The 13,713-nt window shown below is 37.1% G+C and overlaps 1 protein-coding gene across 3 annotated transcripts in view; it reads left to right on the top strand.

Annotated features, from left to right (window-relative positions):
- Positions 1-13,638, top strand: part of LOC106054661 (acetylcholine receptor subunit delta-like) — a 30,652-nt gene extending 17,014 nt beyond the window's left edge. For 2 of the 3 annotated variants that reach the window (XM_056038269.1, XM_056038268.1), the window contains 6 exons: positions 3,080-3,210; positions 5,517-5,634; positions 6,219-6,380; positions 7,056-7,185; positions 8,578-8,750; positions 11,756-13,638. In XM_056038269.1, coding sequence (XP_055894244.1) covers positions 3,080-3,210; positions 5,517-5,634; positions 6,219-6,380; positions 7,056-7,185; positions 8,578-8,750; positions 11,756-12,067 — 1,026 coding nt within the window. In that variant the 3' untranslated portion in view covers positions 12,068-13,638. The remainder of the gene's footprint in view (positions 1-3,079; positions 3,211-5,516; positions 5,635-6,218; positions 6,381-7,055; positions 7,186-8,577; positions 8,751-11,755) is intronic. The other variant, XM_056038270.1, reaches the window with a different exon arrangement.
- The last annotated feature ends 75 nt before the right edge of the window (positions 13,639-13,713 follow it).

Below are 13,713 nucleotides of genomic sequence, written 5' to 3' on the forward strand. Positions count from 1 at the left end.
TCTAAAAACTCCGAAAGAAATCCAATGGAACTCTCGGAAAGAAAATGTCTTGCATAAGTCTCGAAACATTTTGATTACATTTCATCCCATTGAAACGGTGGTGCGAGGTGGACCCAATATGCCGAATTCTCACCTTTTTATTGGGCAATTTTAGTTTTTCTCTGACTTTTGAAATTCTAATTTTATATTATTATTACTTTTTGCTCCATAAAAGCAGTGGCTTAGCTAGGGTGGGGAAGGAGGGGGAGAATTTGAACCACCGGGCTCCCACTTTAAGAGGAGGGCCCTCCAAAGAGTGTTTTTGTTACATTAAATATTAAATATTACGCAAATGAGGGGCCCCAAAGAAGTCAAGCACCGAGCCCCCAAATGATAGAAAATTCCTAGCTACGCTCCTGCATAAAAGCATTTAACATTTAGCTTTTCCTACAATTTATTTCGATATTTTTAACATTCAGTGGGAATAAGCGACTGTTTCTCTAAATTAAAGATGATTATTATAAGGAATGTTTGACCGATTCTTAACATTTTAAAATGTGTTTAAGAACATCAGCAACCACCCTGCTAAAAGATTTAGTGTTTTAACTACTGTTAAAAAGTGGAATTTGATAGTGAGTACGCCTTAGCATTTTTACATGTTATAACCGAAGACCCAAAGTGCAATCTAAAGCCCGGACAAACTTGTTGACTAGAGGAAATAAACGAATTCCTAATAAAACTATTTGATTCTCCAAGTAGGAAAAAATAAAAAAAGATTGATTACAAACTATTAACACACAATGTAACTTAATTTCCCCCAAAAGATTCACAAATGTAGACTTAATTAATATGAAGCTTGAAACTTATTAACTGATCCCGCTGTCACGTAATGTATGCGTCATCAAGGTGTGAAAAAAAATGCTTGTCACTGGTGCATTTTGAGAAATTGCACAGCAAGGCCGTTTGTATGATTTCAACCACTTGACATTAACACTTAGTATTACGTGATACCTCCTTTATTTTACCCCTGCGATTTCAATTTTGAATTTATTAATCTCACTTTAGTACTAATGCATTTTTCAATCAAATTTATTTTCTAGAATTAAAGCATATATTTGGGTTAGTCCCAAATATTTTTTGAAAATTAACATTGAGCTAATTCATCTAGGTCAAATTTAATAATACTTGCGATTTAATACCAAGTCTGATGGTAAGTATCACATAAAAAGACCACATCACAAATGAAGAAATTAGAAACAAGGTTACCATTGCCCCCCCCCCCCACCCCAATGACCTGCTAACTACTGTCAAAAAAGGCAAACAAAAACTTTTAGGCAATTTCACAAGGTCCTCAGGGCTAGCAAAGATCTTCAGAGAAAGCGATGGAAAGACAATATAAAAGAATTGAAACAGATTCTACACAAGGGAATAAATAATAAATAAATTATGGCTTTTATATAGCGCTACTTTCATGCTTATAGCCCAAAGCGCTATGGTCCAATCTCATTTGTGGACCAGTGGGTGGAGGGGGTATCTGGGAGAAGGGTTTTCCGTGCTTCCTATAGGTGCTCAGTAAACACGACTCTTGCTTGTCTCAGGTGTCGAACCTCGAGCCCCCATCATAGGTAGCCAAGCCAAGCCAAGTTCAAGCTTACTTGGCCTCTCGGCCACGCTTCCCACAAAGGCGAATGAAGAAAGACGGTCAACAGATCATTTGTGGTGTCCCAACGGTTCAACAGAGAAAAACATAGAAGAAGGTGAAATACCAAGGCCTTATTTTATTAGTTGACTTTAAGTTTATTTAATCTGCTACGTGTTATACTGTGGTATATTCAGTTCGCTATATTCTACCGTGTCCGATATTGAGTGAGATGAACGAAATCTTCCAAAGTCTGAATGTTTTCATATCAGAAAGCTTATAGGTTTATTCATCAATTTTAAATGTCAAACTACTTAGTAACGTCTGTTATCAAAATTTAATGGATTTGTTGATCTATGCGCAAACAGCATTTATTAGAGTGTTGACATATGAAAGAGCTTTGATGATCAAGGTTTTTTTTTTAAAAAGCCATTTCAAACCTGCATAATCGTGTAATTTACAGATTCTGAAAATAATCTCAAACTGCATAGTGAAGAACTAACTGCATAACGTTTTAAATCTGTTATAATTTAATAACGTCCATGCGATTGAAAGAATATGCTTTACCTTTGACATTTACATCAGACGAAAGACACGTTATATTGGGTAACTGCATGCCTTAACTTGCCCTTAACTAATAGATTTTTAAAGTCAGATTTGGGGTAATCTGATCTTATTTGTAAGCTGTGTAATGATTAATTCAGGGGTTTAAGCCTATAACAGAGTAATCTAGACTGACAAAGCCTCGTTTTAATGATGGGCATTATAGGGAGGAAAAATGCCTTAGTTATTATTATTAAAAAAAGAGTTTGGGCTTTCAGGAGTAAATGTTATCTACGTTTATTGGGTCATGTTATTATTTGTCATGTACAATTTTAAACATATGCAATACAAAGAAAGCAAAACAAGCTTAAATAACAAATAGCAGGACACGATTTTACGGTCAAAATGATCCACTATGGAACGGATCCATGGAACACGCAGTCTTCGCTCAGACTTCGCTGTCAGAAATAAAAACGTCGCCAAAGTGAAGGAGGAGACCCGGTATATCTCTTGCTAATCTAACGAGCACTGCTTGTGACCGAGAGAGAAATTGTAAGCTACTGTATTTATCATGAACTCTTTTTGAAATTTGTTACAATTAGGCTGAGATGTGGTGGTTGAGCTGTAAAGCGCTTGGCTTGCGAAACGGAGGTCCCAGGTTCGAATTCTGGTGAAGAGTGGGATTTTAAATTTTGGAGATCTTTGGGCGCCTCTGAGTCCATCCAGCTCTAATGGGTACCTGACTATAGTTGGAGATAAGTAAAGGCTGTTGGTCGTTGTGCTGGCCACATGACTCCCTCGTAAACCGTGGGCCACAGAAGCAGATGACCTTCAGGCCTATATCATCTGCCCTATAGATCGCGATGTCTGAAAAGGGAACTTTACATTTTTACAATTCTGCCCATTTTGTCCCTGTAGATTCTGGCTTGGCACGATGAACTGGGTGACGATGTTGAATTAATTCATCCACTGCCAGAGCAGATCTGGAGGCCTAGGGTCATATTCATGAATACATTAGAGGATAGAGATCTTTTTGATGACGATAAAGCGTGAGTAGATAAAGTTAAAGATTAGCTGTACATGTTGTTTTATTGTTACCAATTTAAATGGTGCATGGAATCCATTGAGTATAATGACTTCAGTAAAGTTGCAGAGAAAGTATTGAATTAAAACAAGAAAAGAAACCACTTCTAAATGTATGTTTAAGGTCTACAGGATAAAGTTTATATAACGTATACAATCAATGTCTCCTATTCTACACCTAGAGGATAGACTACGATTAAACGAACCCCTGACAAGTTTAGCCTCTGGATTCATCGAAGTGTAACCTCCTTTTCACTCTTCACCCTCCAAGACCGTTTCTCCCCTCCCTAGTTTCTACCTCTTGTTTCCCCTCCTCCTTCTTATTTCTCCCCTTGAACATGTGAAGTATGACGTTCAGGTCCTAGGGAAACTAAAAGAAATACATGCAATAGATAGAGCACAAGTCTAAGCAAGCAATCTATGTTCCAGGCGCGGCGAGGGGTAAAGCGCCTGGCTTCCGAACCCAAGGGTCCCGGGCTCGAATCTCGGTGAGGACTGGGATTTTTATTTTCGGGGTCTTTAGTCCTGATATTAATCGATATTGAATTTGGAGTTCTATATAAGCAGTACGTGTAGAGAGAGGGCACTCAAGCTTAAATTAATCTTTAGAGAAAAAAAAAGGGAGGGGGGCAATATTAACAGATACAAATTCATGATTCATATAATTTGATTAATGACTATTGGATAGACTGCTGGCGGACATATGCTTTGTCTGTATTAAAAATGGCGAAATATGCAGGTCTCGCCATGGTTTGCATAAAGTGTGAAACTAGTCGACCGGCGGCGTAGCATACGCCACTATTTTGCAGGGCCGACCTTAGAAATGCAACATGCGACCGCATTGGGCCCCGCACTTTCATAGGACGCGCACTTTCATAGGACCCGGGCTAATTCTAGGTGTATAAATTATTAAATTAAACCATATTATAATTTAAAACAGATTCAAACTAATGAAAAATTACTTGAGGTCAACAATTTTCAAAGATAAATCGAAACATTTGATAATTCTTGCTATAGAGCGTGATCTATGTAGGAAACAGAATTATTATGATATACTGTATGACTTTTCTAAACGCAAGGCTCGTAAAGTAATTTTGTACGTAATAAAGAATGAATAAAATGCATTTATTTTCTAATACAAACTCTTAAATTTCACTTATTGTCCGCTTCCCTACCCAAACTTGGCCCCGCGAAATCCGTTTCGCATAGGGCCCCACAATTGTTATGTCCGGCCCTGCTATTTACTGACCTGTAAATATACATAGTAGATTACTTGTTCTCTTTCCATGACTTCTTGGTCACAATGATTAAGTCCAGCGCTGCTATTTAGTGTTTGTAAAAGTTTGCTTGTAAAATGTTTTACATGTTTCGGATGTCCCTTCAGTGTTGACGATAGTTTACTTTCTAGTCCAAACCTCCCGCAGGACGACGGGGGATGGGAGCGGGTATGGTCTGAACCAGGCACCATCGATACATCCGATCTACAGACCAGCGCGCAAACTGCACGACCAGGCAGGGTTCATACCTTTGCTCGCTGCCATCCTCCGTCGTCCAGTGAGAAGTTTATAATTTTTAACTTAGAAGGAACATCCGAAACATGTAAAAGAGAAATTTTTTTTTTACAACGGCAAATGAATCTTTGAAACATTATTACTTATGACCAACAAAATGAAATCACGTCTTGAATATTGCAGATACGACAGGGATCCGACTCCGACGGGGGCCGCCTCTGACTTTGTGTGATAACACAAATTCTCTTTGAAATTTTTTTCTTCTCAAAAAGTTACACCAATTTTTTAAAACAAAAAAAAATAATCATAGAGAGTTAAAAGAAAAAAAACGGAAATATGAATTCTGTATATTTGGAAGGATGCAGGAATCAAGTTATTGGTAGCTTATAGCCTCTGATATTTGTGCTGTAATGTTAAATTCTAGCTTATAGCCTCTGATATTTGTGCTGAAATGTCAAATTCTAGCTCATAGCCTCTGATATTTGTGCTGAAATGTCAAATTCTGTCTATCTACCTGCATTGCGATCCTATGGTCCGACAATATCGTGGTCCACTTGTAGGGCTGATATCTTGCTTTTTTGTCTTAATTATTCAATTCGTCATGAGGATAAAAACAAAATAAAAGTATTTAGGTCTATTTGTTCTTGCCTTGGTCTTCTAAATATTTAATTTCTGGTTATGTATTGTTGATGATATTTGATTATAACGCTAGACGTGCATAGACTTGTGATCAAGCGTAAACATTACCTTCATTTTACTAGCCCATTGTTTGTAGGCCGTGATGGCAGTGTTTACTGGGCTCCTGGAAGTCTATTTCCAACATCCTGTCAACTGAACATGACCTACTATCCTTATGATCACCAGACTTGTGTAATATATGTAAGTATAACTACATCAATGATGATACTGTTAGGAGGCGCGGTGGCTGAGCGGTAAAGAGCCTGGCTTTCGAACCGGAGATACTGGGTTCGAAGCCTGGTGGAGACTGGGATTTTTAATTTAGGGACCTTTGACCTCTGAGTCCACCCAGCTCTAATGGGCATCTGACATTGGTTGGAGAAAAGTAATGGCGGTTGGTCGTTGTGCTGACCACATATGATATTGTTATTTTCATTTGCTGAGCTATACAATATTATCATTCATTATCATGAGAATATGTGCCTTCAGAATTCACAACTGTAGATCGAGAAGCAAGTAAAGTTCCCCTTTCGGACCTAGCATCTATGGAGCGGATAAAGTAGAGATATCACCTGTTTCTGTGGCCCATGAGGTGTCATATGACCAGCTCAACCAAGAACCGCCTCTACTTTTCCACAACCAATGTCAGGTACCCATTACAGCTGGGTGGAGCCCTAAAATCCAATGACTGATTATAATACTATATTAAAATGTTTTAGAATTAAATGTAATCTATCTGCATTTTCTGTATGCTGATTTAAAAGCTAAAGCTTTTTTTTTTCTAGCTGGTAGCAATGACTTTTTCTTCAACGGAGCTCACATTTTCAGTTAAGGACCCCCACGTGCGGACCAGTTATTATACAATCAATGGTGAATGGGATCTAAAGAGCACCAAAATCGAGACCTCAGATCTGAACGCTTCATATGTGAATTTATCTTCTATACAGGTAATAAGCTTATAAGTATTGTTTCAATTTCCAAAAGCATTGTAATCTTTCTTTTCTAAATATATCAAATTTATTTTATGTCAATTTTAAGTACTAGCTGACAGAGCCTCGCTCGGGGAATGTTAAAATTTCTGAAGCTCATTAAGGAAAGTGACGAAAGCGGGAATTCCCATTGAAGTCATGAAAAGAAAAAAGGTCATTTTTTAAAAATAAATAATTTTAAGCCAAAATAAATTTTATTATTATAAAACATTCTCAAACGGTCAACCTTGAGTTTTTCCAATGTCGCCAATGAGCTGAGATTTTATTTTTCATTTATATAGACTACACATGCTTTGAAATTTTAAAGAAAGGCATAAGATCTATTTTTCATACACACCAATAATATTTTACAATTGTGATTAATTCGGTTATATACTATCGTAGTGTAAGTACAATTATTAAATCGTAAGTAATACATTTAAAATCTGAAGAAACTTCTGAAACTCCTAAAACAAAACAAACATAAAGCATGCAGGTAAACTTTTTTTTTCCTAATAATGTAAACTATATTCTCTTATAAATGAGTGATCAATTATTATCTTTGTCAACAATGTTCTATTATAAAAGTAAAAATCGCTCACATAATATAATTAACATGGTTTGTTTTTATCTCCCTTGTCTTCACGGCTTAAGATAACTTTTGAACTGAAGAGACGCCCAGCCTTCTTTCTGCTCAATGTCCTGCTCCCAGTTGTCTTCCTTTCTTTCCTCAACATTTGCGTCTTTGTTATTCCAGCAGAGTCAGGGGAGAAAATTGGTTATGGTGAGTACCGTCTGTAAGGATGTCATAGATTTAGAGCATGTATACAGGGCCGGATTTAGATATGTGGAGGCAACAGGTGCTCTCTTCTATGTTAAAGCAAGTTGGCGCCTAAGCTAGTTTTTATGAGCGGGACAAGAATTTGAGAGAGAGAGAGAGAGAGAGAGAGAGAGAGAGAGAGAGAAAGAGAACTGGTTCGTGTACGGTATTAGGGCTGTCCTTGTAAAGGGGCAAGAGACCTTAAAACTCACTGCCCGCTTCCTTTCACATTCGCTAAGGGAGTAATTCTCAGCATAGTTCGTTACCAATGGGGTTTCTGAATCGGTTTTTAAAGTATTTCCGTTGGGCACCTATGTTACATTGACCACCTTTCAGTTCAATTAAAAAAAAAAGACTTCCTTTCCCATACGTTTGTCCCCAATACGACATACGTGCCCTGCTCAGCGTAACTGTCGGACTATAACAAGTTCTCGATACATTGGCAAGAACGCCGCTGTTTGTAGTGCGATGCGTCATAAATACTATGCTCCCTAGTTATGTGAAGTGACCTACTACACAGTCTGCATCTCCGTAAATGTGATGCGTAGGTGTTACTTTATATCGTCTATTCATGTAATCCAAGTAAAGTAAAGTTTATATTTCAGAACTTGCGATCCATGTAATCGAAGGTCTGCCTTGCCAATGTCAGACTATACAATATCATGAGATTTGAGATTCTTGCCAGTTGTGAAGGGGAACCGTCTGTTGTCGAGACCCAGATCGGGCCATTGTAGTACTACTATGACCTTTTCTGATTTGTAGGGTGGCCCATTCTAAACAGACTGACTGGCTGCACTAAGATGTTGTGGATAGCAGCATGGTATGTTAGAGTGTCTGGTTGTTTTCACATAAATGCAATGTGTTAGGAAGATGTAGAACTATTTATAAAATAAAGCAGAAAATAAGGCGTATGTAGTATGTATAATGTATGTCCCGAAAAAAAAAATCAAAATCGTTTGACCAATCTTGGCATAAATGTTCCGTATTGTATGTTTGATATCCCTTCCTCAATCGGGGGTCCCTAAAAATAGGAAAATAGTACCTAATTGTATCTCTATTAAGAAACGAAACTTTTTAACGGGCAAACCCGTTTTCAAAGTGTTTTATATAAGATGTGATTGTGTCGGTTGAACGGGTAAACCCATTTTCATATTCTACTTTTATTTCTGTGTAAAATAATAAAAAAAATGTGATGAAACATTCTCTATAATTGACATAATCTAAATTCAATCCTCTCCACCACGCTTCGTATCCGGCTAGTGTACTCTATAAAGGTTTGTATTTAAGAAGCGAGTTGCTGTTGCGGTTAATTTCTTAACAAAGTGGTAAAACCAACTCTTCTCTTTGGATCCCAAGGTATAACAGTGCTACTGTCTTTGACTGTCTACATGAGTACTGTGAGTGGCATGCTACCGAGATCATCTCTAACACTACCTAATGTCATCATCTACTTGTTTATACTATTTATTCTGTCCATGATTACAGTCCTCTGCAATATCATCATCGTTCTGTTACATAACATGGAAGAGGTAAAACTATTTAGTTTCGTATCTGAGCTATGGCTAAAGTTTACATTGTCCATGATTACAGTCATCTGCTATATCATCATCGTTCTGTTCATGGGCGTAGCCAGGATTTTTTTTCGGGGGGAGGGGTTTGGGGGGTGAATTTTTTTCTCCCCCCCCCCGACCCCCCCCCCCCCGCGAATTTTTAAAAATATATTTATGTGTGTGTGTGTACATAATCTTTATTACATTCTGACCCTTCATTCTTTCGGAAGACGTTTATTGTGCCCTAGAATAGGTTCTTCCATGAGTTAGTGGAAAAATTGTAGATTCCACGATAGTACTAGCAAAGGGGTCTGGAGGAGCGCTAGGAGCTCCCCCAGCGCGGGGCGAAGCCGCCGCCAAGCACTATTTCTGATATTGAAAACCAACAAAATGCATATTCTGAGGTATCTACAGTGCATTTTTCTGCTATTAAAAAGTTCTATTTCAAAAACCTAATGTGCTATTCTTACTGACTTAGACCCTCCCTCGTCGTTCGGCGCATTTGCCATCAAGCTGTTTCTATAAAATTGTAGACTCCCCGCCATTACTAGCAAGGGGGTCTGGGGGAGCGCTAGGAGCTCCCCAGCGCGGGGCGAAGCCCCGCCGCCAAGCACTATTTCTGGTATTGAAAGCCAACAAAATGCATATACTGAGGTATCTACACTGCATTTTCCTGCTGTTAAAAAGTTTTATTTCAAAATCCTAATGTGCTATTCTTACTGACTTAGACCCTCCCACGCCGTTCGGAGCATTTGACGTCAAGCAGTTTCCATAAAAATCTGTCACTGGTAATGTCTGAAGCCTCTTCCCACCTACCATGAGGACCTCCATGAATGAGTGGCGTCAAGTTGTACTAGGATATCATTGCAACTCTTCTTATGCGTAATTCATTTTGTCGGAGAACATGTCCCGCAAACCTCATGCGTCGTTCTCTCACAATCTTACTAAGGGGTCGACTCCCAGTGCGGCATAGGGTTTCCTTGATTTAGACCTGATCTCTATAACTGACTCCTAAAATCTGTCTTAGCCATCTTTGTTGAGCTACATTTAGTGTTTTTCGATTTCGGCAGATGACTAACTGCAGTTATTTAATGGAGCCCTGCCACTGGTAAAAATGTGTAACCTCTCTTGAATACGCTCTTGGAATTAAGTAACTGTAGTTTGCTTTAGATTTTATATCGAAAAGAGAAGTTTTATCGTCAAAATCTTCTGTTGGGGCTTTTCCACCTCAAAATGCTCTGTAGGGGGAATTTTAACTCAAAACCATCTGGAGGGGTTTTAGACTTTAAAAAAAAAGCCATCTGTAGAAGAGGGATTTAAACTATTGGATTGGATTGACTACGCTCAAATAATTTTAGCTTGTAATTTGCTTTTTTTTTTTAAATTGAAGATGTATTTTTAGCACCAAACCCCTCTGAATGGGGGTTTAAACTCAAAACCCCTTTCAGCAACGCTCATAGCATTTTGAGTGCGTAATTTGCTTTTTTTCTTACACTGAAGATGTATTTTTTATACTCAAACCCCCCTGGCGGGGGGGGGGGGTTTAAACTCAAAACCCCTTTGGCTACGCTCATAGATTTTAGAGTGAGTAATTTTCCTTTATTTATATTGAAGAGGTACTTTTTAGCTTCAAACTCCACTGGAGGGGAGTTTAAACTCAAAACCCCTTAGACTACACTCATAACATTTTTAGTGTATAATTTGCTTTGTTTTTATTATTAAAGAGGTATTTTTTACTTTCAAACCCCGCTGAAGTGAGTCGAAACCCATTTAGCTACGCTCATAACATTTTGAGTGCGTAATTAGCTTTTTTTTAATATTAAAGAGAGGGTTTATCGTAAATTTTAGACGGGGTTTAAAAATCAAAATCTTTCTTAACTGTGCTCTTGGAATTAGGGGATTTTCGTTTGCATTTTTTTTGTTTTGTTTTATAGAAGAGGGGGAGTTAACTGCAAAAACCCCAGGTAGGGGGTTTAAAACTCAAAACCCCTGGTAGGGGGGTTTAAACTCAAAACCCCTAGTAGGGGTTTTTAAACTCGAACCGCTCTGGTAGGGGTTTTAAACTCGACCCCCCTTGGTAGGCGTTTTTAAACTCGTACCCCCTGGTAGGGGGTTTTAAATTCAAAACCCCCTGGTAAGTGTTTTAAACTCAAAACCCCTTTGGTTGTGCTGGGGCAAGTGATGGTTTAGTATTAAAATCTCACCTAAAATAAACAAAATCAAAGCAAAAATCAGTCACTAAATTCCGACTCCCCCCGCCCCCCCCCCGGGGGGGGATTTCATTTCGTGGGGGGGGGGGTTTGAACCCCTAACCCCCCCCCCCCTGGCTACGCCCATGGTTCTGTTACATAACATGGAAGAGGTAAAACTATTTAGTTTCGTATCTGAGCTATGGCTAAAGTTTACATTGTATTTGATATTCCAGACAATGATAGATACATAACTAGTTAAATGTGTGTCTTGCGTATAGATTATGGGAAGGGTTGATTATCTAAGAAATCTGAAAGTTTTATTAAAATTTTTATGCTATTTTGAAATAGTAAAATCAAATCTCTAGGATCTTTCGCTTGTTGCATAAAGTAACTTTTTAGTTGGCAACAGTGATATTTCAATATGGCCTCAATGACATTGTGTCACTTAGTAGACATATGTGTTTATAATTTTATTGCAGTATTTACCTTTGTTTTTCTTTTGGTTCACTCACACGTTTCCTATAGTTCGAATAATGTGTACATTTCTATTTTCTCCGTGCTAATATATTTTACTGCTTAAAGAATGTAACCCAGATGTTAATAATAATAAAAATAATAAGAAGAAGAAGAAGAAGAAGAAGAATATTAAATGACGTAACAAAGAGGAGGTTATTGTGTTAAAAATTTAATATGTAAATAGATAAAGAATGAATAATTATCATTTTGAATGTAAACGTTTTATTCGTGGATAATTATCTCGATAATTATCTCCCTTTGCTTCATTTATTTCAGAAAAAAGAAGTTTATCTGAGAGCCCAAGATAACTTCTCGTCTGCATTTACAAGAGTGAACTTGATAAACCGCGCCATTTCCTCCATGTCCAACCCTGACAAATCTCCGAATCTTTCTGCCAACAAAACTTTGAAGATGAATGGGACTGACGTCACTTCCGGTGAGGAGCGGAAAGACGTCACGCGGCCAAAAGTCAACAACTACAAATTAATCGGACGTCATATCAATTTTGTTTTTTTCGTTGTGTTTATTATTATCTATGCAGCTGTTACACTGGGTTTTATTTGTAACATAGCATTATCAGAAGAGTAACACAGTGATGATATGATTTATAGTAGATGTGCTATTTACAAAGGTAAAAGGCTTGATTGCTCTAAGAGTGAACCCTTACAGTGGAGTCCCTCCCATTCTCAGAAACATGAATCGACTTCGGTGTTTGATCAAGTAAACCTTATAGCAGTCATAAATGTCTAAAAGTAAGCCTCATTGTTGGCTGTTGGAAATTTAGATTCGATGTTTCAAGCTGTGAGTTCATTTCCTGGCAGGAGGTCTGGACCTTCGGTTGTAAGGGATTATGTTTTGTCTATACAAATATCTGTTCCAGAAACTTTTTTGAATCGCGTAGCAGAGTGAGACATTGTCATTATGGCATCGTTTGAAACCTTGCCTCTGTGACTAGTACTACTGAAAAAGTAAGTTGCCGTTCATTTTTCTAATCCAATTTCATTGTGCACATAGAATGTATTGATAACTATTTTTTGAATGCATGAAAAATTTTAAATCTGTGGTTTGTTTATGATCGACTTTATTTGTACAAAAGTTTTACTTCAAATTGATATTCTAGTTTACAAAGACATTTGAAATGCTACATGTAACAAGAATAAAATGATGAACATCAAGTTTAATATTTTGTCATTCCGAAAATACAAAAAAATCTAAAAAAAATATTATCTTTGTTTTATATCCAGCTAGAAGGAAATACGATGTTGTAAACAAAGTTTGTATCGATTAAATATAAAAATGCCGTTAATTTATTTGTGGATTTGTTGGAATTATTAATCTTTGTATTTTTATCTTTGTTACCGACTGATATGATTTTAATAAATAAATACAGCACCTTAAGGAAATAACAGGAAAATCATCTAAACAAACAACCAAAAGTGGAATTTGATAGATACACTTAATTGGACATATTCTTACATGGCGCGAAAAAAACTATGAAAATCCAACATATTGATATATCTGTGTAAGTACTAATGGAAGTATAGATACATTTTTTTTAAAAAGGCAAATGATAAGGTTTGTGCACTGTTTGGCACAGCAGAGGTCAAACTTTCAAAGGTCTTCCGTTTATTGAACCGAATAGTTTCAATATGAGCACTGCATTAGACTCCAACTCTATGAGCTAAAACTTATTTTTTAAAATTGGGCAACTTACAAGCGTAAAAAAGTTTTGATAGGAAGATCAACATCCACGCCTTAAGATAATGTTAAAGTAAGAGCTTAATTCTTTTTTTTTTATTCATTTGGCAACAGAGACGGTTAACTGAGCGTCCTTGACACTAATTGCTTAGTATTAGTTCATTGTGAACTTATCCAATAAAAAAAAGGACTCTGAAACAAATAAGAAAAAAATGTTTTTCAATGTATATCCTCGGTGTTTTATATGTTTCATAGATTTTTTATTTTATAGCTTATTTTTTCTATAGTTTTTTTTATTGTGTGTCACTTGTCTACATTTTTTTTTAAATCGTTAAGTGACCAATACTGTTTACTTATGTTTGGTTTGATTTTTTGATTTTTGATTTGATGCACATCGGCACAATTTAGGCCATGTCGTGCCTGCAGTTCCTTAAGGACTACTCTCTCTCTAAACAACAAGGGCCAGATTCTATACAGTCATATAATTAACATCAAGGTCTATTCACAGTTAAAATAGTAAAGGTAGTAAAAATTTA

The sequence above is a fragment of the Biomphalaria glabrata genome, chromosome 8, assembly GCF_947242115.1.
Source record: "Biomphalaria glabrata chromosome 8, xgBioGlab47.1, whole genome shotgun sequence".
NCBI classification, from domain to species: Eukaryota; Metazoa; Mollusca; class Gastropoda; family Planorbidae; genus Biomphalaria; species Biomphalaria glabrata.